Genomic DNA, 23798 nt, shown 5'->3' with positions numbered 1-23798 from the left:
CTTATAAAAACAAATGTTGAAAACTATCTCTACGTGTTACTGGAAAATAATAAAATACTTTTATGAAAAAAATTTCAAAGTGATTCAAGGTTAAATATGAGGACTCAGGTCTTTTGACTCCAAGGTCCAGAGCTCATTCTACTGTGAGTAGTGGTCTAAACATAAGCATTCTTCATAGACAAGCAGTTGAAGCATAATGGAAAGCACACTGAATTTGGCATCAGAGGACCTGGCTTCAGGTAAGGAAAAACTCTCTAATAGTTATAGTTATCCGTAAGTGGATGGAGTTGCCTATAGTGGGAATTGGTTCTTCACTGGAGGCTTCAAAATTATAACTATTTATATAGCATTTTAAAGTTTGCAAACACTTCACATACATTCTCTCTCTCTTCAGGTAGATGCTACAGCTATTATTAACTTAATTTTACAGGTGAGGAAGGTGAATGTGAGGGAGGTAAAGTGAGTTGTTTATCACTGTGCCTGGCACATAGTAAGTGCTTACCAAATGTTTATTGACTGACTGAACTAACAACTGTCAGGGGCAAGATCTTGTCTCACATTAGGTCTAGTATGTTGAAGAGATCTTTAAAGGCTGGGTGGCCACTTAGATGTGATGTAGAAGGAATTCGTTTAGGTATAGCTTGGACTTCTGCCTATCAGAGTCTGTTATTCTGTAAATATTCTGTACGATTCAGTTCTGCTACTTACCTCTATAAGCTTGCCAAAATCATGAAACTTCTTTGGGCCTCAGTTTCTTCATATGAAAAATGAGGGGACTGTACTAAGATGACCTCTAAAGTCCAGATCCAAAGAGCTGTTATACATACCATTCTCCTATGCAGTTGAAACTATAACAGCTAACCTATCAGTTAACTGTATTCTATCATTCCTTTCTGAAGTTGTTACAACTCTCCAAAATGCCCTCTAGACAGTCTGGGGCTTAAAGATAGGAAAGATGTTAGGGAAAGTTTTTGTGTCTTCCCGTGGTCACTGGAAAGACTGGCTTTTAAGGCAGATTTTGCAGATTTGTCTTTCTGAGTTCTTCACCCTCAGTAATAAAAGGAAGGGAAGGAGATTGATAGAGGGAGAGAAAAGAAATACTTCTCACCCTTTCTTTACCTCACAAAAACTAGGCTAATAAAGCTGCTTGCTCTGTTTACTGGTGTGACCTTGAGCAAATGACAACTATTCTGGACATCAGTTTCCTTACCTGTAAAATGAGAACATAACTTTGAAGATCCCTCCTTACTCTAATCTATGACCCTAAGGACAAAGGTGGTGGGAAATTCTGAGCATTCCTGAGAAGATGCTAGAAGGTGAGACAATTTTCAAAGCAAAGAAACAATAGAACAGTAAGTCCTCTTCTGGATCTATCTGGCTCTTGGAGCCCCAAGGAGGCCTACCCCCAAGTGTTTCCACTGTGGGAGTGGGAGTAGGGGGAAGAGAGATGGGGAGGGGGAAGGAGAGATGGAGAAGCATGTGTGTGTGTGTGTGGGGGGGGGTTTGTGTATAGGGGGAGCAATCAAACATTGTCCCAGGCACCCTGTTGGATCACAAATACCAAAGTAAGAGAAAAGGAAGGAAGCAAAGCTCGGGAGGAGCCAGGAGTCGTTTGCAAACAAAAGCACGCCTGTGTTCGAGTGTGTTTACACACACACACACACGCACGCACGCACAGAGGCAGGCAAGGCGCGCTCCTTCCCACACCTGGACCTCTCGGGGTTCCCTGAACTCACCTCCTCCGGATACTGGCGTGAGGACGAGTTGGATGAGAACAAGCAGTCCCCGGCGCGTCCTGCCCAGCTCCATAGCTGCGCGTCTTCTTCGCTCCAGGCCAACCAAAAAAATAAGATCTGCCTGCCAAAAAGCACTGCAGGGACCGACCAGGGGCTCACAGCTGGACAAGCCCCTCGGGCCGTTCAGGGGACGAAGAAACTGGGGTATCAGAGAAAATCCCGGACAGTCATCTCCAATAACTATCAAACCCCCTATAATTCCCTGCTTCCTTAAGCCACCCACTCCCGCTCCACTCCACTGGGCTAGGGAACCCTGAGCGCCTGCGGCAAGCAGCCAGACTGGAGCCACAGGTTTAGGCACAGAACTTACGCGAAACCTGCCCTGGCTAACACTGAGCATGCCCAGTTCTGAGGCTGTAGCTCCCACTCTGCAGCCACCTAGGAGTTTCAAAGTCCAGAGGAGGGGGTGGAGGAACAGAGGAAACGGGGCGGGGAAGGGGGCCGAGCATCGGCTCCGGGGCTGGCATTCAGCCCCAGCGGGGTGGGAGTAGAGCAAGCCGAGGGCTAGACAGATTTCACCCGGGTAAATCTGGTTCAGCTCCATCGGGTTTTTTGCCCGAGGATAAAATACTGTAGGCGGACTCTGACCTCCCTCAAACCTATCAGGACACAGTGTCCAGATCTATTTTAAGGCAAGAAAAAGAAAAACATTCTTTTTAATAATTTTTTTTACCTTCAAAAAGAATATTTTTTAAAAATCAGTCGACAAATACTAATTCACTTATTATAGATTGTGAATTCCTTGACAGCAAGGATAATACTTTGCCTTTCTTTGTATACTGCATGTTTATTTAGGACACTAACCGGCACATAGTAAGAGTAATACATTCTCGTTAATTTGACAAGGCACACTCCGATAGGTACAGCAGAGAGAATACAAAGACACAAGATCAGGCAGTTGGGCATAATGGGAAGCCCATGCCTTGATTTTGGAGTTAGGATTCTACCTCTGTTACTTGCTCCTCCCCATCTAAAGTCAAGCCCCGTATCTTCTGAATCTTAATTTCCTCCTCTATAAAATGAGAGATTTGAAGTAGATGGCTTCTTCCACCTTGAAAATCCATCCTCCTACAACCAACCAAGTTAGGAAGTTAAGACATATGAAAAGATAATAATGAATAATCACTATAAAAAGAGTTATACAACGCTTGAGTAAATAGAAATTATATATAGGTAATTAAGTGATGCGATGGATAAAGTGCTAGATCTCGAGTCAGGAAGACCTGAGATCAAATTCTGTCTCAGAACCTTGCTAGCTGTGTGACTGAGCAAGTCACTTCACCTCTCTACCTCAGTTTCCTTCTAAGGAAAAGAGGGACAATAATAGCACCTACCTCACAAGGTCCTGGTAAGGACCAAATAATATGATGTATTTTAAAATTAAATTAAAAAATTGTAAATGGACAGGTATTCACTTCTCCCTCCCACCTTCCCCTCCCCTTTAAAAAAAGAAAAAGAACACTAGCTGTATGACCTTGGGCAAGTCACTTAACCCCAATTGCCTCACCAAAAAAAAATGAAAAAAAGAAAAAGAAGCAAAACATGTTAAAAGAAAAAAAAGACAAAAGAAAGAAGGAAGAAAAGATAAATAGAAAGAAATTCCCACACTGACCATGTTGGAAAAATGTCTCAATCTGTACAGAATCCATCACCTCTCTGTCAGGAGGTGGGTAGCATGTTTCATCCAAAGTCCTTGGTGGTCATTGTGATGATCAGAGTTCCTAAGTCTTTTAAAGTTGACTGCCCATAATATTGTTATTGTACAAATTACTCTCCTGGTTCTGCACCAATTCAAACAAGTTTTCCTGAGTATCTCTGAAACCATCCCCTTCATAATTTCTTATGGCATAATAGTATTCCATCACATTCATACATTGTAATTTATTCAGCCACTCCCTAGTTTATTGGCACCCCCCCTTAGTTTCCAGTTATTTGCTCCCACAAAAAGAGCTGTTGTAAATATTTTTGAACATATGAATCCTTTTCCAAAAGGAAATCTCTGATTTCTTTGGGGGTACAGACCTAGTAGTGGTATCCATGGATAAGAGTAATTTTATAGCGTTTTGGGTATAGTTTCAAATGCTTTCTAAAATGGTTGGACCAATTCAAAGCTCCATTAAGAGTGCACTAGTGTGGCTGTTTCCCCCTCATTCTTTCCAATAGTTGTAATTTTCGTCTTGTCATCTTTGCCAATCTGATGGGCATGAGTTGAAACCTCAGAGTTGCTTTAGTTTTCATTCCTCTAATTACTAGTTATTTGGTGGATTCTTTCACATGCCTGTTGATAGTTTGAATTTCTTCCTCTAAAAACCATTCATATTCTTTGACGATTTATCAATTGGGATGACATGACATATAATCAGGTTTGCTTTGCAAACCTTCAGGTAATTTTCAGATGCTAGCTATTATTATAGAAACACAGACAAAGTGATATTTCCTTGGGTTTATATTGTACCTTACCGAAGGAAAGCATTTAACCACATAATTCTAGACCACATTTATTTATATAGGAATTTAATTTTATAAAATGCTTTCTATGATCTAATATGATCCTCAAAATGGTTCTGTGAAGTACATAGAGCACGACCCTTTAGTTATATATAAGGAAACTGAATCTCAGGGAGGTTGGGTGATTACCAAGCTCATAGAGTTTGGCAAAGGCTTAGGATCATAGATTTAAAACTGAAGGAAAAAAAAAAACAACCTTCTTACCTTTTGCATCTTCTTATACTTCATTCCCTTCTACTCTATAATCTATCTACACTGTCCTACCTAATGTTGCTTGTACACAACATTCCCCGCCCCCATCTCTGCATCTTTGCACTGGCTGAACCACAAGCTCCCTCACACACCACTTAGTTTCCCTAGATTCCTTCAAACTTCAGGTCCTACGCTTCCTCCTGCAGGAGGCTTTCCATAGTCTCTCCAGATACTAGTGCCTTCTCATCTAAGATTACCTTCCATTTATTCTGCAGATATCTTGTATATTTCTTTTTTTAATTAATAAAGTATTTTATTTTTTTCCCTGTTACATGTAAAGATAGTTCTCAACTTTTGTTTATACAAGCTTTCCAATTTCAGATTTTTCTCCCTCCCTCCCCCTCTCCCCCCTCCCCTAGACAGCAGGTAATCTGATATAGGTTATATATATACATATGTGTGTGTGTGTGTATGTATATGTATATATGTATATATATACACACATAATAACATTAAACATATTTCTGCATTAGTCATGTTATGAGAAAAATCAGAGCAATGACGAAAAACCTCAAAATAGAAAAACAACAGCACCAAAAACAAAAGAAATAGTATGGTTCATTCAGCATCTACTCCACAGTTCTTTTTTTTTTTCCTGGATTTGGAGATCCTCTTCTATCATGAGTTCCCTGGAACTCTTCTGTACCATTGCATTGGTGAGAAGAATATAGTCCATCACAGTAGATCAACACTCAATGTTGATGATACTGTGTACAATGTTCTTCTGGTTCAGCTCATCTCACTCATCATCAGCCCATTCAAGACCCTCCAGGTTTCTCTGAACTCCTCCTGCTCATCCTTTCTTACAGCACAATAGTATTCCATTACATTCATATACCACAACTCGTCCAGCCATTCCCCAATTGATGGGCATCCCCTCAACTTCCAATTCCTTGCCACCACATAAAGAGCAGCTATAAATATTTTTGTACATGTGGGTCCCTTTCCCCTTTCTATGATTTCTTTGGGAAAAAGACCCAAAAGTGGTATTGCTGGGTCAAAGGGTATGGACAGCTTTATCGCCCTTTGGGCATAATTCCAAATTGCTCTCCAGAATGGTTGGATCAGTTCACAGCTCCACCAACAATGCATTAGTGTTCCAATTTTTCCACAGCTTTATCTTGTATATTTCTAATTATTGGCATGTGGTCTGCCCCATTAGAATGGACCCTTCACTTAGCACAGTAGCTGACACATTGTGTATATATAATAAATACTTGTCAAGTGACTGGCCATGGAAGGAAACCAAGGCCCAGAAACCCTAAGTGACTTGATCTGATCCTCATAGTCCGAATCCAGTACCCGGTCCCCATCATACTACTGTGCTTCCCCATCGACCATGTTTTATTTTCAAAAATGTTATTTTCAAATTTGATGATAATCAAACACTACAAAATTGTGAGATGGCAGACTGTAAATAAAAGAACTCTTTACTAGAAACCCAGAATCAAATTCAAGCTCTGCCATTTAGGAGCTATGAAATTACTTTGGGCAAGGTATTTGATTTCACTTTATCTCAGTCTCCTCATCTGTAAAATGATGAAAAGGAATGTGGACTAAATGATCACAAAGGTTCCTTCCCCTCCAACTTTCTACGATTCTAAGTATTATCTAAAACTTCCATACTGCATACAGTAATTTCCAATTTGGCATTCATTCCTTTCAAAAAATCAATTCAATTCTTTAAAACTACCACATTTTCAAGAAAAGGAACTTCAAAACATGATAGTAAGACAGAAACATTATCCCTTCTTTGCAAATCTTGAGGGCAGGGACCGTTTCACTTTTGGTTCTGTAACTATAATCCTAGACATATACTAAATACTTGGTGCTTTTAAACTTATGGATAGGAAAGATGAAGAAAAGGATATTTAGATACCAAGTTGACTTGACCCCAAATCACAGAAAGCTAATAAATAAAAAGAAATAGTTCAAAATTTGGAATTCAAGACAGATCACATCACTTAGTAGTACAAACCAATACCACAGAATCAAGAATAGAGTCCCTGTATAGGAACTGGATCAGGAAAGGAAATGTAGCTTTTTTTTTTTTTTGGCAGGCAATGGGGGTTATGTGACTTGCCCAGGGTCACACAGCTAGTAAGTGTCAAGTGTCTGAGACCAGATTTGAACTCAGGTACTCCTGAATCCAGGGTCGGTGCTTTATCCACTGTGTCACCTAGCTGCCTGGAGATGTAGCTTTTTAGAGATTTAAAGGTAAAAAAATCAACAAAAAAGAAAATCTTCAATTACAGAAAGCCAAAGGAGAACTTCAAAGTTAATAAACTGATGACAAGTGAATTTTTTAAAGTGATAAATGCTTTTTACAAACTATGTCTTTATGAAAAAAAATCTAGCTACAGTTATTTATTTTTGTTTGTCCTTCATTTTCTTTTTTATTTACTTTTTTATTAAATCATAAAAGTACTTTATTATTTTCCAGTTACATGTAAAGATAGTTTTCAACATTTGTTTACATAAGATTTTTAGTTCCAAATTTTTCTTCCTCCCTCCCTTCCCTCCCCCCTCCCCAAGACAGAAAGCAATCACATTAAATATATTTCTTCATTAGTCATGTGATGAAAGAAGAATCAGAACAAAAGGGGAAAACCACAAAAAACAAAAACAAAAGCAGAAACATTATGGTTCAATCTGCATTCAGAACCTAGTTCTTTTTTCTGGATGTATAGAACATTTTCCATCATGAGTTCTTTGGAATTGTCTTGGATCATTGCATTGCTGAGAAGAGCTAAGCCTATCATAGTTGACCATCACACAATGTTGCTGTTACTGTGTACAATGTTCTCCTGGTTCTGCTCACTTCAGTCAGCATCAGTCCACTTAAGTCTTTCCAGGATTTTCCAAAATCTGCCTGTTCATCATTTTATACAGTACAATAGTATTCCATTAAATTCATATACCACAACTTGTTTAGCCATTCCCCAATTGATGGGCATTCCTTTGATTTCCAATTCTTTGCCACCACAAAGAGAGCTGCTATAAATATTTTTCTACATGTAGGTCCTTTCCCCTTTTTTTATGATCTCTTTGGTATATAGACCTAATAGTGGCATTACTGGGTCAAAGGGTATGCACAGTCCCATAACCCTGTAGGCATAGTTCCAAATTGCTCTCCAGAATAGTTAGATCAGTTCACAGCTCCACCAACAATGCATTAGTGTTCCAATTTCTCCACAATTTCTCCAACATTTATTATTTTCCTTTTTTTTTTTATCATATTAGCCAATATGATAGGTGTGAGCTACAGTTATTTTACAAGAAAAGTGTCACTTATAATGAGACGGTTGCCAAACTAGAATAGGAAAGAAACAAAATATATTTAAAAAAAAAAAAACCTTTAATCGCAACAGTTAGGATGGTAGAGACTCTCCTCTTCCAGAGATTAAAAAAAAGAATAGCGCAATATTCAGTGTGTTGTAGTAGAAAGAAAAAAATCTAGGAGTAGGAATTAGACTTGGCTTTAGTCCTGTTTCTAACCATAACTAACTGCCTGTAGGTTACCCAATAGTCAAAGAGTATAAATTGCACTGGTATAAGACTATAAACTGTTGCATTGGTAGAGGGAATTTCCTCACTGAGAAGTCCCTACAGCAATGAAATCACTGGTCCAGAACCTCCCTCAAAAAAAAAAAAATTTGACCTTGGACACACTTCCTTATTAAGGTCCCTTCAAAGTGAAACAGTCTATGGTTTCATTTTTCTCTAAGCCAAATATTCTTTAAGTCTTCATCACATGTATTGTTTCCACATGTGCCCCATCTTCACCAAAAAATACTTTGACACTGGTCTGTCATAGATAACAAGAGATCTGGGTAGAAATAACCCTATTTAAACATAAAAATGTTTGGCCACCAAAAAAGAATTTGAAATGAAAATCTTGCTTGGAGCACTGAGCAGATGTTTTTGTTGGGGGGATGGGAAGATGACAGAAAGGGTTGTTTCTATTGAGGGTTAGACTCCCTCTTTGTCAAGGCTCCTAGGGACAACCTCTATTTGCAAACTAACCAACAAACAATATAGAAATGCTTTCTGGGAGGGTTTATTTTCCAGGCTTATACACACATGCAAAGGACTGGAGATACATCTAAGTCTTTAATGTACAAGCAGTGAGGTAAGAATCTCCTTCTGCATGGTGAACTGTGAATGACTTAACTATTCTAAGAAATACTATGATCTAAGACAATCCCAAAGGACTAAGGATGAAGCATACTATCCACCTCCAAAGAAAGAGCTGATATTGATTGAACACAGACTGAAGAAGGCTATTTTTTACTTTCTTTCATTCAAGTTTTTATATACAAAATTACTGATATGGTAATGTTTTACATAAATGCACATGGATAACTTAAGTCTGATTGCATGCCACCTCAGGGAGGGGGAAAGGGAGGGAGGTAAGGAGGCATAAAATTTGGAACTCAAACTTTAAAGAAAAATGTTTATTATTTTAAAAAATCTCCTCCATCCCACTCCCCACCCTCAAAATCTTTTAGGAAAATTGTAGTCAGGTCACTAGGACATGCATACTTTAGGAATTACTTAGAATACAACTCCCCTGAAATGGGGATTGTAGTGACCAGTACTCATCAGAGTTCATCAACTAATGAGCATACATTTTGGGACTAGAGAACAATTGAAGTACATTACCAAGGTCCTGATAAGGAACAAAACAAGCAATATGTATTTTCATATATAATCCTCTTTTCTGTACTTTGCATTGAAAATGTTCATGTTTGTTGTTATTTCCAAAGTTCAGAATATACATACATACATATGTATGTATTTAGGTATGTGTATGCATGCATATGTGTATATATATATACACACATCTACACATGTGTGCATATGGGTATATCTATCTATCTATCTATCATCTATCCTTTCACCAGGGTACAAAAGAGTAACAAGTGGATGTTTTAAGAACATCTCAGATTGATCATAGAATGTCTGTAGATGACTTTGGGAAGTATCACAGAATATGAGAATTAGAAGGGAACTCATCAACTATCAATTCCAACCCATAAATGAAGGAATCCTCACTATAAATACCCAAGAACTCATCTAACCTCTTCTTGAAGACCTCCAAGGAGAGAAAATTCACTGCCTCTCCAGACAAGCTGCCCATTCTACTTTTGGATTGCTCGAACTGTTAGAAAGCTTATCCTCACGTCAAGCATCTTTGCATCTTCCACCCACTGGTTCTGGTTTTATCCTATGAGGCCAAAGAGAATGGTTCTAATCCCTCTTCCATATGTTGTTGTTGTTCAGTCATTTCAGTTGTGTCCAACTCTTTGTGACCCCTTCTGGGGTTTTCTTGACAAAGATACTGAAAATACATTTCCTTTTCCAGATTAGTTTATTGATGAGAAAACTGAGGCAAACAGGGTTAAGTGACTTGCCCAGGGTCATGTCTGAGGCTGGGTTTGAACTCAGGTCTTTCTGACACCAAACCTTGTGCTCTCTTCACTGCACCACCTAGATGCCCTGTCTCTTACACAAGACAGCTTTTCAAATACTTGAATATAGCTATTGTGTTCCCAGTAAGTCTTTTTTTTTTCTCTAGGCTAAACATGCCTCGTTCCCTCAGCCAATCCTCATATGTCATGAACTCAAGGCCCCACACCATCTTGCTTATACTCTTCTGGACCCTTTCCAGCTTGTCAATGTCCTTCTTACACTGTGATACCCAAACTTGAGCAAAATGCTCCAAATGAGATCTGATGAAGGTAGAGTACCTTGAAACAACTATTTCTGGAAGCTACATTCTCTTTAATGCAGCCCAAGATCACATTAACATTTTCTTCTTCAGCCACATCACGCTGTGATTCAGATTGAGTCTGCTGTGCACTAAAACCCCCACATCCTTTTCAGATTGCCTTCTAACCATCCCTCCCCCATATACTTGTGAAATGGATTATTTTGTGTGCCTAATAGTAGCTAGTATTTATAGATAGCTTTAAGGTTTGCAATGTAGTTTACAAATATCATCTCATTTTATCCTCACTACAACCCTAGGAGGTAGCTGATATTATTAATCTTATTTTACAGATGAACAGTGTTAAATGACTTGCCTATAGTCATACAGCTAGTAAGTGTCTGAGGCCAAATTTGAACTCAATACCTCCTGATTCTAGATCCAAAGCTTTATCCACTGTGCCACTTAGCTGACTCTTTGCCAGACTTTAAATATTTCTCTATTGATTTTCCCCTTATTAGATCCAGCACAATACTATAAGAAGTCAAGATCCTTTTGGATCTGTTCTTCTCAGTTTTATGTCATTTGCAAATTTGATCAATATGCCATCTATGCCTTTAAGACATTAACAAGAATTTTAAACCACTCAATAACAAGCTTGGATCCCTGAGGCACTCCATTGGAGACTTTCAACCACATTGACATTGAACCATTAACAACTACTCTTTAAGTCTGGCCATCCAGCCAGTTGTGGATGAATCCATCTGATTGATTTATTATGGTATCATATCTCTCCATCCTCTCTGCAATAATAGGATGAGATAGTTTATCAAAAGCTTTGCAAAAATCTAGGTAAACTATATCCATTGCCTTCCCTTAATCTATTAGTTTAATTACCCTATGCAAAAAAGGAAATGAGGTTAGTCTGTTATGACTTGTTCTTAATGAAAAACCATCACACGCAACTCCTTTCTAGAGATTTGCCAACCATCTCTTTCATGAAGCTTTTTGAGAAGTTTGCCAGGAACCAAAGTCAAACTTGCTGACCATAGTCAAGTTTGTAGCCTCCATTCGCTTCCCTTTTCTGAAAGTCAGAAAACATTTCTCCTTCTCCAATGTCATGGTACTTTGCTGTTTTCCATAATCTTTCAAATATCAAGGACAGTTACTCAACAATCACATCTGCCAGTTATTTCAGAAACCAATGAATGACAAACCAAGGTTCATTTGGGCCAGGTGATGAATTCATTAAGGGCAGATAATTGCTGTCTTTCCTTACCTTGATTATCAACTCCTTGTTAGTCATTTTCATTCTATCATTTCCAGGGTAAAGGCCATTCTCCTTTGCAGAGAAAACAAAATGATAATTGAGCAGCTTTGCCTTCTCCTTATTGTCAGTTATCATTTTCCTATCCACTCCTAGCAAGTTTACTATCCATGCTTTGATCCTCTTTTTTTCACCAAACATAACTTTAAAAACCCCTTCTTTCTTGACTTTAGCATCCCTTGCCTGCCTCAGCTCTTCTGGAGACATTATGGGACTTAAGGTTACTGTAATTTGTCTTGTGTAATGCCTGTGGCTTTTTTCCTTTTTTTTTTTTTTTTTTTTTTTTTGGTGAGGCAATTGGGGTTAAGTGACTTGCCCAGGGTCACACAGCTAGTAAGTGTTAAGTGTCTGAGGCCGGATTTGAACTCAGGTACTCCTGACTCCAGGGCCGGTGCTTATCCACTGTGCCACCTAGCTGCCCCTTTCCTTTTCTTTTAATAAAACTTTTCTCTGGTACATTGTGACTGACATATTTGCAAGTTAGGGGCTCAATGCCAGTCTACTGGGGTGCTCAGTACAGCAATTTTCCCAGATTTTTGATTTGGGCTTCAAGCCAAAAGACAGGTGACACTACATTAACACTTAATTTAAAGAGATACACTGAAAGTAAGTTGCCCTGAAGAGGAATGAATATCTCCACCATGGTTCTCATTTTAACTGCAAAATAAACCATAAATACCATTACTATCCCTCTGTCCCAATTGTGTTTCTCATTTTAACTGCAAAACTGTGTAACTGTGGTTTTACTATTGTTGTATTCCTGCTTTCCTATCAGTAAATTAAATGACTACCTTTAACACAACATGTTTTGGTCTGGAATGTCTGCTGCCCCTTCCGATAAAGATTCTCTCTGAAGCCTCAGGTGGTTAGTCAATGGCCTTGGCGATCAAATCTGTCTCTAATGGCTCAATGTCCTGGATTCATTTTATAGACAATCCTCATGAATATTTTATAAATAATGCCCTACAAATGCTGACAATGAGAATTGATCTGTCCTCTGCCCATGGCCCTATGGAAAGCATTAGGGAACAAAGTTATGGGTCAACAAACAGGTACCCAAGCTTTGACTATTTTTCCCAATGCCTCCCTGAATTCCCCACTAGTCTCTACAGAGGCATAGGCTGTACTCTCTTAGAGATTGCCTTTCCCCCATTCCCTTTAAGTGTATAGGTCCAGATTCCTAATTAAAGCTCTGAAGTTACTGTTAACTGTTAAATATGGGAACCAAACTGTGTATTTGTTTGCTATGTGTTTACACTTTGTGTACTTCATGACATATTTACCATTTATCATTTTGTATTAGAGTGATTTTTTCCTTTTTTTGTATTATAGTGATTTCTATATTTGTTACATTTACCTATTTGACCATAAGCTATATTCAGGGCATGTGCTGTGTCACCTAAGATCTAGCTCAGAGCTCAAAAAAAGCATAGTTACTAAATAAATGTGTAGTAAATATAAATTCTTTCTGATATTTATTGTGTTTCCTGATGACAGTCTCCTGCTGAATTATTTTCCAAGTGAAGAGATTTCTCCAGGTTTCTAGATAAGTTTTCAAGCCATAAGATATCTCACTCCCCATTTGAAATTAACTTAATTATTATTTACCATTAATTTTAATTCTACATATAAATACATTGGATTAATTTAACATTACTATATTGGTATCATAAATTGGGTATCTATATAACAGTGATCCACTGGATTTTAGATTGAATCTCCACCAAAAGCCTTGGAAAAAGTCTCTCCATTGAAGGGGCCAGTAAACTGGTATAGAGCTTTCAACATTTTGTGTATACAAATCTCTCTCTTCTCTTTTTTTGGGGTATATCTGTGGCAATAGCAAAAATTTAGGTTTTGGTTCCCCCTCTTCTCTATACTTTGGTTTACATTTCCTTTCTTTATCCTTTCATGTCTGCCCTCTGGTTTCTACATATTCATTAATTGTGAGCAGGAAGAAGGTAATGGAATAATTTATCTCTATATTCATTCCATGTGTTAATTGGTGTGACACATTGCTCCTGATTTAACTGAAGGATTTGACAATTTAAAATCCTTTTTTTCTTTCTTCTTTTTTTTTCTTTTTGCAGAAATACTGTGCTTATTGTTTGTTAAAAACAGCATTTGTAAAATCACTTTTAAAGTTAAATAGACAGGGGCAACCTGGAGTCAGCTCTAGGCTTTCGGAATGGACAGTTAAATGTTCAGTATGGATATTTACACCCCCAAAATTGTTACAATCAGGGCTTGGTTTATTATTTTATTGATTTCTAGACTTAAAAGTATTAATAATGAAGATTAAACTAAAATATGTGTGCATACATTTTTCCCCTCCAGAGAGCCTGGGTATTAAACATTTACAAGTATCTCTCTGTATTGTTCTACAAACATTGCTTGAGTCTGGTTGTTAACTATTTACCAGCATGCCTCTGTATTGCTCTATAAACATTGCTTCAGCTCAGCAGGAATCTAGAAAGTGACTCAGGGAAAGAAATCATCACTGGACTGAAGTGTGACGCTGATGCTGATAAATGACATTTATATAATGCTTTAAGGTTTGAAAAGTGTTTTATATTCATTATCACATTTGAGTCTTATAATATACCTGAGTGCATAATAGGGCTAAAGAAAGGTCTCCAGAGTTTATTAACAGTATTATCAATTTCCTTTTTTTTTTTTTTTGTGAGGCAGTTGGGGTTAAGTGACTTGCCCAAAGTCACACAGCTAGTGAGTGTTAAGTGTCTGAGGCTGGCTTTGAACTCAGGTCCTCCTGACTCCAGGGCCAGTGCTCTATCCACTGTGCCACCTAGCTGCCCCCAATTTCCTTTTTAAATCCATGGGTTCCTTTCAACATGCAGGAGGCATTTCTGAGATCTTAGTATGTACTATTTTAGACTCAAATAAGAAGCCTTAATACACAGGATAATTAACTCAGTGAATGTGACTCATGATCCAAAAAGATCTTAACTTCTACTCTAATTCAAGTCATTTTGACCTCTCACTTACTACATTTGTCTTACTGTCCCTACTCACTTCCCTCTTAATCCATGCTCTACAACAGCTGATATTCATAAAATGTATACAACAGGGGATTGATCAACCTCTGATTAATGTGAATGCCTGACCCCAAATACTGTATTTGATGAAATTACAGTGTGTACCTTTTGCCACACAGATGAGGACACCTTCTATGCAGATAGGTGACTGACTCCCTTGGAAATAGGAGTAGTAAGAAGAGACAACACAAGGAGGGAAGGACTAAAGAGCACCTGTGTAACTAACAACTGAGAACTCTCCAGTATCACAAAGTAGGGCTTCAGATATATTGTGTATTTACTTGCTTTTGAATATGATGTATCCATACACTAGAATCTAAGTTTCTTGAGGGCATGAACTGTTTCATTTTTGTCTTTGGATCTTTATCACCTGGCACAATGAAGGATCACTTCAGGCCTGGGACTCATACCTTATCAGAACCCTCTATTCCTAGGCCCCTTCTGAATTTGAAGATGGGAACTAGGGAGCTGTCCCAGAATCTCCAATTAAGGAGAGTGCCCAGACAGGCTATCTTTTCACTTCTCACCAGCTACATTCTTCTGAACTTCTCCATTGTGACCCCTTGCTTGGGTAACTTCCTTCTTCCCCTCCCTAACCTTTCATTTTCCTTTTGTGTTTTATTCCTTTATTAGATTGTGAGCTTCCTAAGGGTAGGGATTGTCTTTTGCCTTTCTTTGTAATCCCAGGGTTTGGTACAGTTCTTGGCATATGGAAGGCACTTAATAAATGTGTATTGACTGTTTCACATGTGAAAGTCAGTTAAGAAATTGAAGATGTTTAGTCTGGAGGAAAAAAAAAGATTTAGGAGATCATGGTAGCTTCCTTCAAGTGTTTGAAGGCCTATCACCTGAAAAAGAGATTAGATTTGTTTTGCTTGGCCTGGATAACAAAACTAGGTAGGATCAGTGGTTCGAAGTTGCAAAAAAAGACATGCTTAGGCTTGACATAAGGGAAAACTTTCCGACAATTAGAAATCACTAACCAGGAAATAAGTTTACTCAGAAGATAGTTAGGTTTTTACAGAAATAAAGTCAGATCTAAACAATTGGAAAAATATTAATTGCTCATGGGTAGGCAGAGCCAATATAATAAAAATGACAATCCTATCTAAGTGTGATGATTGGAATGACACCACCTGCTGGAGACTTACTGTAGCAAAGCATCACCACGAGGTGGAGGCCTCTGAGGGCAAGCCATGTGGTCAAGGTCCTTAGTGTCAGGAAGTGATGTTTACTCGTGAGTACTGTCGATCAAGGCTACCAGCCAATCAACTTGAGGAGCCTCCCATTTCTGGGAGGAGGACACAAAGTAGGAATCGAACGCAGGTGAAGGGGTTCTGTCTTTTTTGGTTCCTGACCTCGCCATGGTGAGTCAGATGATAAGGTCTCTTAGAAATAGTTAGATTTTTGCCTTTCTCTTTGATCCTAATGCTCTTTAATAAATACTTAAACATTTAAATACTCTTGCTAAAGCTTATACTTTATTGGCAACCACTCATTATATTTTAGATAGCATAGCTAGAATTTTAGACCCTTACAGAAGTTAATTAATTTATTTAATACTATACCAATCAAACTGTCAAAAATATTTTATAGAACTAGAAAAAAATAATAACAATTCATCTGGAAAAACAAAAGTTCAAGGATATCATGGGAATCAATGAAAAAAATACGAAAGGTGGTCTAGTAGTACCAGATCTCAAACTGTATTGTAAAGCAGTAATAATCAAAACAATCTAGAACTGTATAAGAAATAGAGAGGTAGGTCAATGGAATAGAATAGATAGAAATTACACTATAGTAAATGACTATAGTAATCTAGTATATGATAAACCCAAAGATCCAAGTTTTTGGAACAAAAACTCATTATTTGACAAAAACTGCTCGGAAAACTGGAAATCAGTATGACAGAAACTAGGTTTAGACCAATATCTCACACCATATACTAAAATAAGGTCAAAATGGGTACACAATTTACACATAAGCAAATTAAGGGAGGATAGAATCATTTATTTGTCAGATTTATGGGAAGGGGAAGAATTTAGGACCAAAGAAGATATAGAGAATAAAATTAAATGTAAAATAGTCATTTTGATAACTGTAACGATTGGAATGACACCACCTGCTGGAGACTTACTGTAGAAAAGTTCCGCCATGAAAGGAAGGTCTTTGAGGGCAAGAACATGCATCTTTTCTTTGGCGTCAGGAAGTGATGTTTGCTAGTGGGAGGAAGAAGGAAGAGCTGGGCGCTTTGACTGGGGCTCTTTCCTGAGGACTCTGGCGGAGAAGGGAGCTAGAAATGTGCTCTCCCTTTAATAGATAGGAATCTAGGCCTTTCTCTCTCTCTTTATCAAATTCTTATTCTCCTTAATAAATGCTTAAAAGCCTAACTCTTGCTAAAGCTTATAATTTATTGGCTACCACTCATTAGATATTTTAGATAGACTAACTAGAATTTTAGCCCTTAACATTATATAAAATTAAAAAGCTTTTGCACAAACAAAACTAATGTAACCAAGATTATAAGGGAAGTAGAAAACTGCGAAGGAATTTTTGAAACAAATATCTCTGATAAAGGCCTCATTTCTCAAATATATAGAAAACCTCTCAAATTTATAAAAATACAAGTCATTCCCCAGTTGATAAATAGTTAAAGGATATGAACAGGCAGTTTTCAGGTAAAGAAATCAAAGCTATCTATAATCATATGAAAAAATGCTCTAGATCATTATTGATCAGAGAATGCAAATTAAAGCAACTTTGAGGTATCACCTCATACCTATCAGAGTGACAGATATAACAAAAATGGAAAATATTGGATGTTGGAGGGGATGTGGGAAAGCTGGGATGCTAATCCACTGTTGGAGTTGTGCAAAGATCCAACCATTCTGGAGAGCAATTTGGAACTATGCCCAAAGGGCTATAGAACTGTGCATATACCTTTTGATCCAGTAATACCACTGCTAGGTTTAGATCCCAAAGACAGCCCCCAAAAGAGAAAAAGACCTATTTGTACAAAAATAGTTATAGCAGTTCTTTTTGTGGTGGCTAAGAATTGGAAATCAAAGGAATGCCTATCAATTGAGGAATGGTTAAACAAGCTGTGGGATATGATGTGTAACGATTGGAATAATGCCACCTGCTGGATACTTACTGTAGAGGAGTTCTGCCCATGAAGGGAAGGTCTTTGAGGGCAAGACCAGGAGTCAGGAAGTGACGCGGGCTAGTGGGAGGAGGAAGGAAGAGACTGGCGCTCAGTCTCGCTCTCTTTCCTGGGGACGCTGGCGGAGAAGGGAGCTAAAAATGTGCTCTCCCTTTAATAGATAGAAATCTAGGCCTTTCTCTCTCTCTTTACCAAATTCTTGTTTTCCTTAATAAATGCTTAAAAGCCTAACTCTTGCTAAAGCTTATAATTTATTGGCGACCACTCATTAGATATTTTAGACAGACTAGCTAGAATTTTAGCCCTTAACAGATGGCTGACCACGAAGAGGAAAGCTAAACCTGTCTTCTGATCTTCTGGTTGGGTAAGAAATTTCCCCTCCCTCTCCCTTTAACTGCTAAGTACTGGCGTACTGGCTGTGTTTTCCCTTTAAATTTTTTCGAATGGACCTTTTAAATTCCCTAATTAGCCTATTTTTGATTTTAGTCTGTTTAACCAGACAAATGGGAGATAAGATCATGTTAATGCTTTGTTTTTGTGGATTTTCTATTTTTCTTTTTCTTTTTGTTAAAAGAGCCAGCAACTTACTCACACAAGGAAATATCTCTCCCTCTCCCAACCATGCTTTTTCAGAGAAACCTGAAGAGATTCCTGCAGCTTTTCCCAGTTCTAACAGTAATTGTTGCTCTAATTTTGCATGCCTGGAGGCAATGACCCACCCTCTAGAAGCTTTTAATCCCCTAGCACCTGGAGGCAAAGTGGGGGAAGAGGAATCCAGGCCTGAGTTCAAAATCAAGTCTGATTCAAATTGCTCTGGTCCCTCCCCTCCTCTCCAGACCCCACCCTCTACTCCTCCCATGGCCAAGCCCATTGCTTCCCCTGCCTGGGAAGTCCAGAGATCTGATGCGCATGCTCAACTTTCTCTAACTACATTTGCAGCTTCAGGCTCAGCCCTTCCCCAGCCTGGCTGTGCTTCTGAGACAACCTTAGAAAACCCTTTAAATTCCAGATATACTCGTTTTGTTCATAATTTTGCTAACCTGCTTTTGTCTTTAATTAGTAATCTTATAAAGCATTTGTATGGTGAAAAGCCCGACAGACAATATAGAGGGGTTAAAGAAGAAAAACTTAAGCTGAATAAGAATGACAATCATCAACATAGTTCAAGACTCTGCTTCTTTTGCCATGGAAGCGTATATATTTTACAGAAATGTAGAAGTCAGCAGCAAGGTATTGATATGAGTATTGGGGATTTTAGATATCGGAATCAAAAGTGTTCTGAATTCACTCAGAGTATTAATGTCAGTTCAGAGGTTACATAGGATTTCTATGCTATTACATATACATTTTGAAATTAATGGTATGGGTTTATTTTCATAGAGATTTTCATGCTTTTGAGATTGTGTCTTATACTTAGTTTTTAAAACAAGGAGAATATTTGTAAAAGCTTTTTATAGTCATATGATCAAGTTTATATTTTATAATACTCTTATTAATATTAAGTTCATATTCATTTAGATTTCCTTAGTTTGAATTTCATTGTCTTTTATTGTTCCATGTGTATTTTCTTCTATTCGTTTATCTCTCTGATTTTGAAAAATTGCAAGATGGTTTTGATTTCATAATACAATGTTAATTCTAGGAGTATTGTGCTCCCATATTCTGAGTTATTTGTTTTTGCTATTTTTTCTCAACTGATTATTTGATCAAACTCTTTAAAGCATTTCCCTGGCAAATTGTTTGCCATGGCAAGTGTAAATTGATTCTAGAAGTATTATTTTTGATAAGCATATTCCAAAAAAAAAAAAGAGAGAGGGGAACATTTGTAAAAGTTCTTTTTTCAAAAAAAAAAAGTTTTCATTGAGATTGTGTTGTGCTTTAACTTCTATTTAAATATGTTCAGATTTTTCAAAAAAATAATTGTATACTAAGTTAAAAAAAGGGGTATTATTTGAAATTGTTGCATAATTATATATTGTGTTCTGAGTCAAGATGTATTCACATTTTTTGCAATCATTTATTATCCTCAATTTTTAAATCCATATGAGACTTGGATTATGGGAACTTATCATTTAAGACATTAATTGCCTTTATTCTGAGTTATCAGATGCCAGTTGGCCAAGATGCCATCCAATCACAAGAGGAATACATGCAAGAGCAGACACTGAACTGTCACATGAGGGGAGACATGCATGAAGTCAAGGTATGGCCGAGGGAACAGCTTTTGACTAATGTTGAGGTTGGATTCTCTTGGTTTAATATTTTATTTTATTTTTCCCCACAATATTGTACAGATGGCTGGAAGTATTCATCCCACCCATCTCACTTCTACACCTGGCTTCTATGCTCCCTCCTATATGCCTGATGCCATGGACATCTCAATCCCATGCATCTGATTAAGTCTGACTCAGTTTCCTCCAATATGTTTGGTGGCATGGACATATATTCCATCCACCTATTTTAAACCTGGCATACTGTATGGGCAGTACATATTGCTCAAGTGTGGGAATGCTCATATCCCATCATTTCTCTGTTCTTTTATGGTAACCCCCATAATTATCTCAGGTGTCATGATAAATACAGTGTTGAATTTGGCCTTGACACCTGTTACCAATTATATTAGATTTTTTAATTTCTCATAATGGCATGAGGATAATTAGGCAGATGATGCAAAAAGTGATGAAACAAAGATAAAAATTATTTTTAATAATTAATATCGCAGCAATTGTCTTCTCAATTACCCTCCATAAGGGGGGGACTATAGTAATATTATAATTTTAAAGAATGGTTCAATTTTTGTTTTATTATATGTTTCATGTGTAACAACTAAGATTCTGAATTCCCTTAGACATGTTTTTGAGAACTTTCATTGTTGGATTTGATTATTGACAAAGCTATTTTAAAGTTGTGTTAAGCTCAATTTTGTAGGAAATTTTCCTGGCTGATTACCAGCATCCACACATCAACCCCTGAAAAGACTTCCATTCCACGACTACACCTAGAGGACATCTGAGAAAAGACTTTCAGAGACTTTAAATGAACAGTTTTGATTTGTTCTTTTTGTTGGTTTTTTTTCTCTTTCTGTTATAATATACACCATCTGTAACATGTATTCTCTGCAGAGGCCCTCCCTTTGCAAGACTAATGTCAAAGCGTCGGTTCATGAGGACAAAAAAAATCGCCCCTCTGGACAAAACTTTCCTCTCTTCCTTTTCTATATTGTTGTTCACATATTATTAGTTAGCAATAGTTATCATATTGTTTTTACTGTTCCGTCAAGGAAACATTTTGTTTCTTGGGGAACAACAGGGGGGACTGTAACGATTGGAATAATGCCACCTGCTGGATACTTACTGTAGAGGAGTTCTGCCCATGAAGGGAAGGTCTTTGAGGGCAAGACCAGGAGTCAGGAAGTGACGCGGGCTAGTGGGAGGAGGAAGGAAGAGACTGGCGCTCAGTCTCGCTCTCTTTCCTGGGGACGCTGGCGGAGAAGGGAGCTAAAAATGTGCTCTCCCTTTAATAGATAGAAATCTAGGCCTTTCTCTCTCTCTTTACCAAATTCTTGTTTTCCTTAATAAATGCTTAAAAGCCTAACTCTTGCTAAAGCTTATAATTTATTGGCGACCACTCATTAGATATTTTAGACAGACTAGCTAGAATTTTAGCCCTTAACAGATGGTGATGGAATATTATTGTGTTATAAACAATGATAAGGGGGCAGCTAGGTGGCGCAGTGGATAGAGCACTGGCCCTGGAGTCAGGAGTACCTGAGTTCAAATCTGGCCTCAGACACTAAACACTTACCAGCTGTGTGACCTTGGACAAGTCACTTAACCCCAATTGCCTCACTAAAAAACAAAAACAAACAAACAAACAAAAAACCAATGATAAGTAGGATTATTTCAGAAAGGCCTGGAAAGACTTGTATGAACTGATGTATAGTGAAGTGAGCAGAACCAGGAGAATGTTGTGCACAGAGACAGCAATATTGTTTGATGAAAAACTGTGAATGACTTGACTATTCACAATACAATGATCCAAGACAATCCCGAAGGACTATTGATGAAGCATACTATCTACCTCCAAAGAAAGAAGTGATATTGATGGAACAGACTGAAGCATGCTATTTTTCACTTTCTTTCATTTTTTTTCTTTTAATCAAGTTTTCTTGTACAAAATGACAAATATGGTAATGTTTTACATAATCATACATGTATAACCCATATCTGATTGTTTGCCACCTCAGGGAGTGGGAGGGGAGGGGAGGGGAGGGGAGGGAGGCAAAGAGGGATAAAAATTGGAACCCCAAATTATAAATAAAAACATTTATTATTTTTTTAAAAAAGGAAATAAGAATTCTGACATAAAAATAAACAAATGAATGAATGAATAAATAAAAGAAAAAAAAGAAGACAGTTGGTTTCTTTTCACTAATGATCTTTAAGCAAAGGCTAGATGGTCCTGTGTCTGGTCCACTGTAAAAAAGGTTTTTGCTAAGATATGAGCTACGCAAGATATCCATCAAGATCCCTCTTAATTGAGTTTCTGTTAATTTAGAAATGAATTTATAAAGGGTTAATTAAGAGAATTTCTTGATTAACTTGATTGATTATATCTTTTAAAGGAAGATATGAATATACCCTCTTGGTACCTCCTGGAGGATAGTTTTCACTGATGTTGGCTAAATTGGTAGTCTTCCACTTTTGAGGGACTGACTTTTGTAGGAGGAATCTGTTTGAGGAAAAAAATATCTTTGTGGCACAGTTCATAATCTAGCTTGTTCTTCCCTCTGCAGGAGATTTAAACTCCCTGTATAGTGGAGAAAACTCCACCCTCCAGGTTCAGTCCCACAAAGCTTTCTCTATTTCTGAGCTAAGAAGAAAGAAATACAACTTCCAGTAAGGCTACATTTAGGGTCATAGGATTTAGAGATGGAAAGGATCCATAGAGTAGAGGCATGTTGGAGTCAGCTCCTACAGAATCCATTGTTAAATTTTCAGTGTGAGCAATTACACCTTAGAAATAGGCAAACACTACAAATAGGGCCTTGATTTATTTTGTTAATTGCTAAAACAGGTGAAAGTACAGATTAAATGTAAAAGTGTATCAAGCCTAATTCTTTACAACTTCCCTCCCTACCCCCCAAACTGGTTATTAAATATTTGCCTTTATAGTCCCTTTCTTAGAGTACATCTGATTTAACTTCTACCCAAAGCATAAGTCTCCTTTTCAATATCTATTCCAAGTGGTCTTGACCCTTTAAATCACTTTTTTTTTTAGACATTTCTCCTATAGTCTGGAATGTCTTGCCTCATTGGTCTATTGCCGTTCAAGCCTGGGTCACCTGCACTACCTGTTCCTATTCATGTCAACAAACACTATACTTGTCATGCATGTGCTAACTGATTACACTATGAACCCATGTCATCCAGTCTTAATGGGGCTTTCCCTGGTGCATGGCAATCCATTTATTCTTCCCTGATTGATTCTGCATCATACTCCTGTCATGATCCATTTCCTAGTTATTAATTGTAGATATCCTACAAGACTCTGTTCTGGGCCTCCTTTCTTTGCATTTTCTCTCAGTGATCTAATCAAATGCAACCAGTGTCATTTAGATGCAGATGAATCCAAAATTCATCCTAATGTTTCTTCTGAATTCTGGTTTCATATTTCCAGCTGCCTGCTTGGACATTCTCACCTGTATGTTTCATTGGTGTCCCAAACATATCTGAAATAGGACTTAGAATCTTTCCCTTAAACCCACACTTCCTCTGAGCTTTCTTATTTATGTTGAAAATAATGCCATCAACACTAATCCACTGCTGGTGGAGTTGTGAAAGGATCCAACCATTCTGGAGAGCAATTTGGAACTATGCCCAAAAGGCTATAAAACTGTGCAATACCCTTTGATTCATCAATACCACTGCTAGGCTTATATCCCAAAGACATCCCCCAAAGAGAAAAAGACTTATTTGTACAA

At 37.7% G+C, this 23798-nt stretch overlaps 1 protein-coding gene across 1 annotated transcript in view; it reads right to left on the bottom strand.

The window, feature by feature from the left end:
• Positions 1–2098, bottom strand: part of MERTK (MER proto-oncogene, tyrosine kinase) — a 128760-nt gene extending 126662 nt beyond the window's left edge. Inside the window, 1 exon segment of the mRNA XM_043989625.1 lies at positions 1737–2098. Coding sequence (XP_043845560.1) covers positions 1737–1809 — 73 coding nt within the window. The 5' untranslated portion in view covers positions 1810–2098.
• Between the last annotated feature and the right edge of the window lie 21700 nt (positions 2099–23798).

This window comes from Dromiciops gliroides, chromosome 2, assembly GCF_019393635.1.
Source record: "Dromiciops gliroides isolate mDroGli1 chromosome 2, mDroGli1.pri, whole genome shotgun sequence".
Classification (NCBI taxonomy): domain Eukaryota; kingdom Metazoa; phylum Chordata; class Mammalia; order Microbiotheria; family Microbiotheriidae; genus Dromiciops; species Dromiciops gliroides.
The sequence above is the reverse complement of the archived record's forward strand: the minus strand, read 5'-3'. Positions and strand labels throughout refer to the sequence as shown.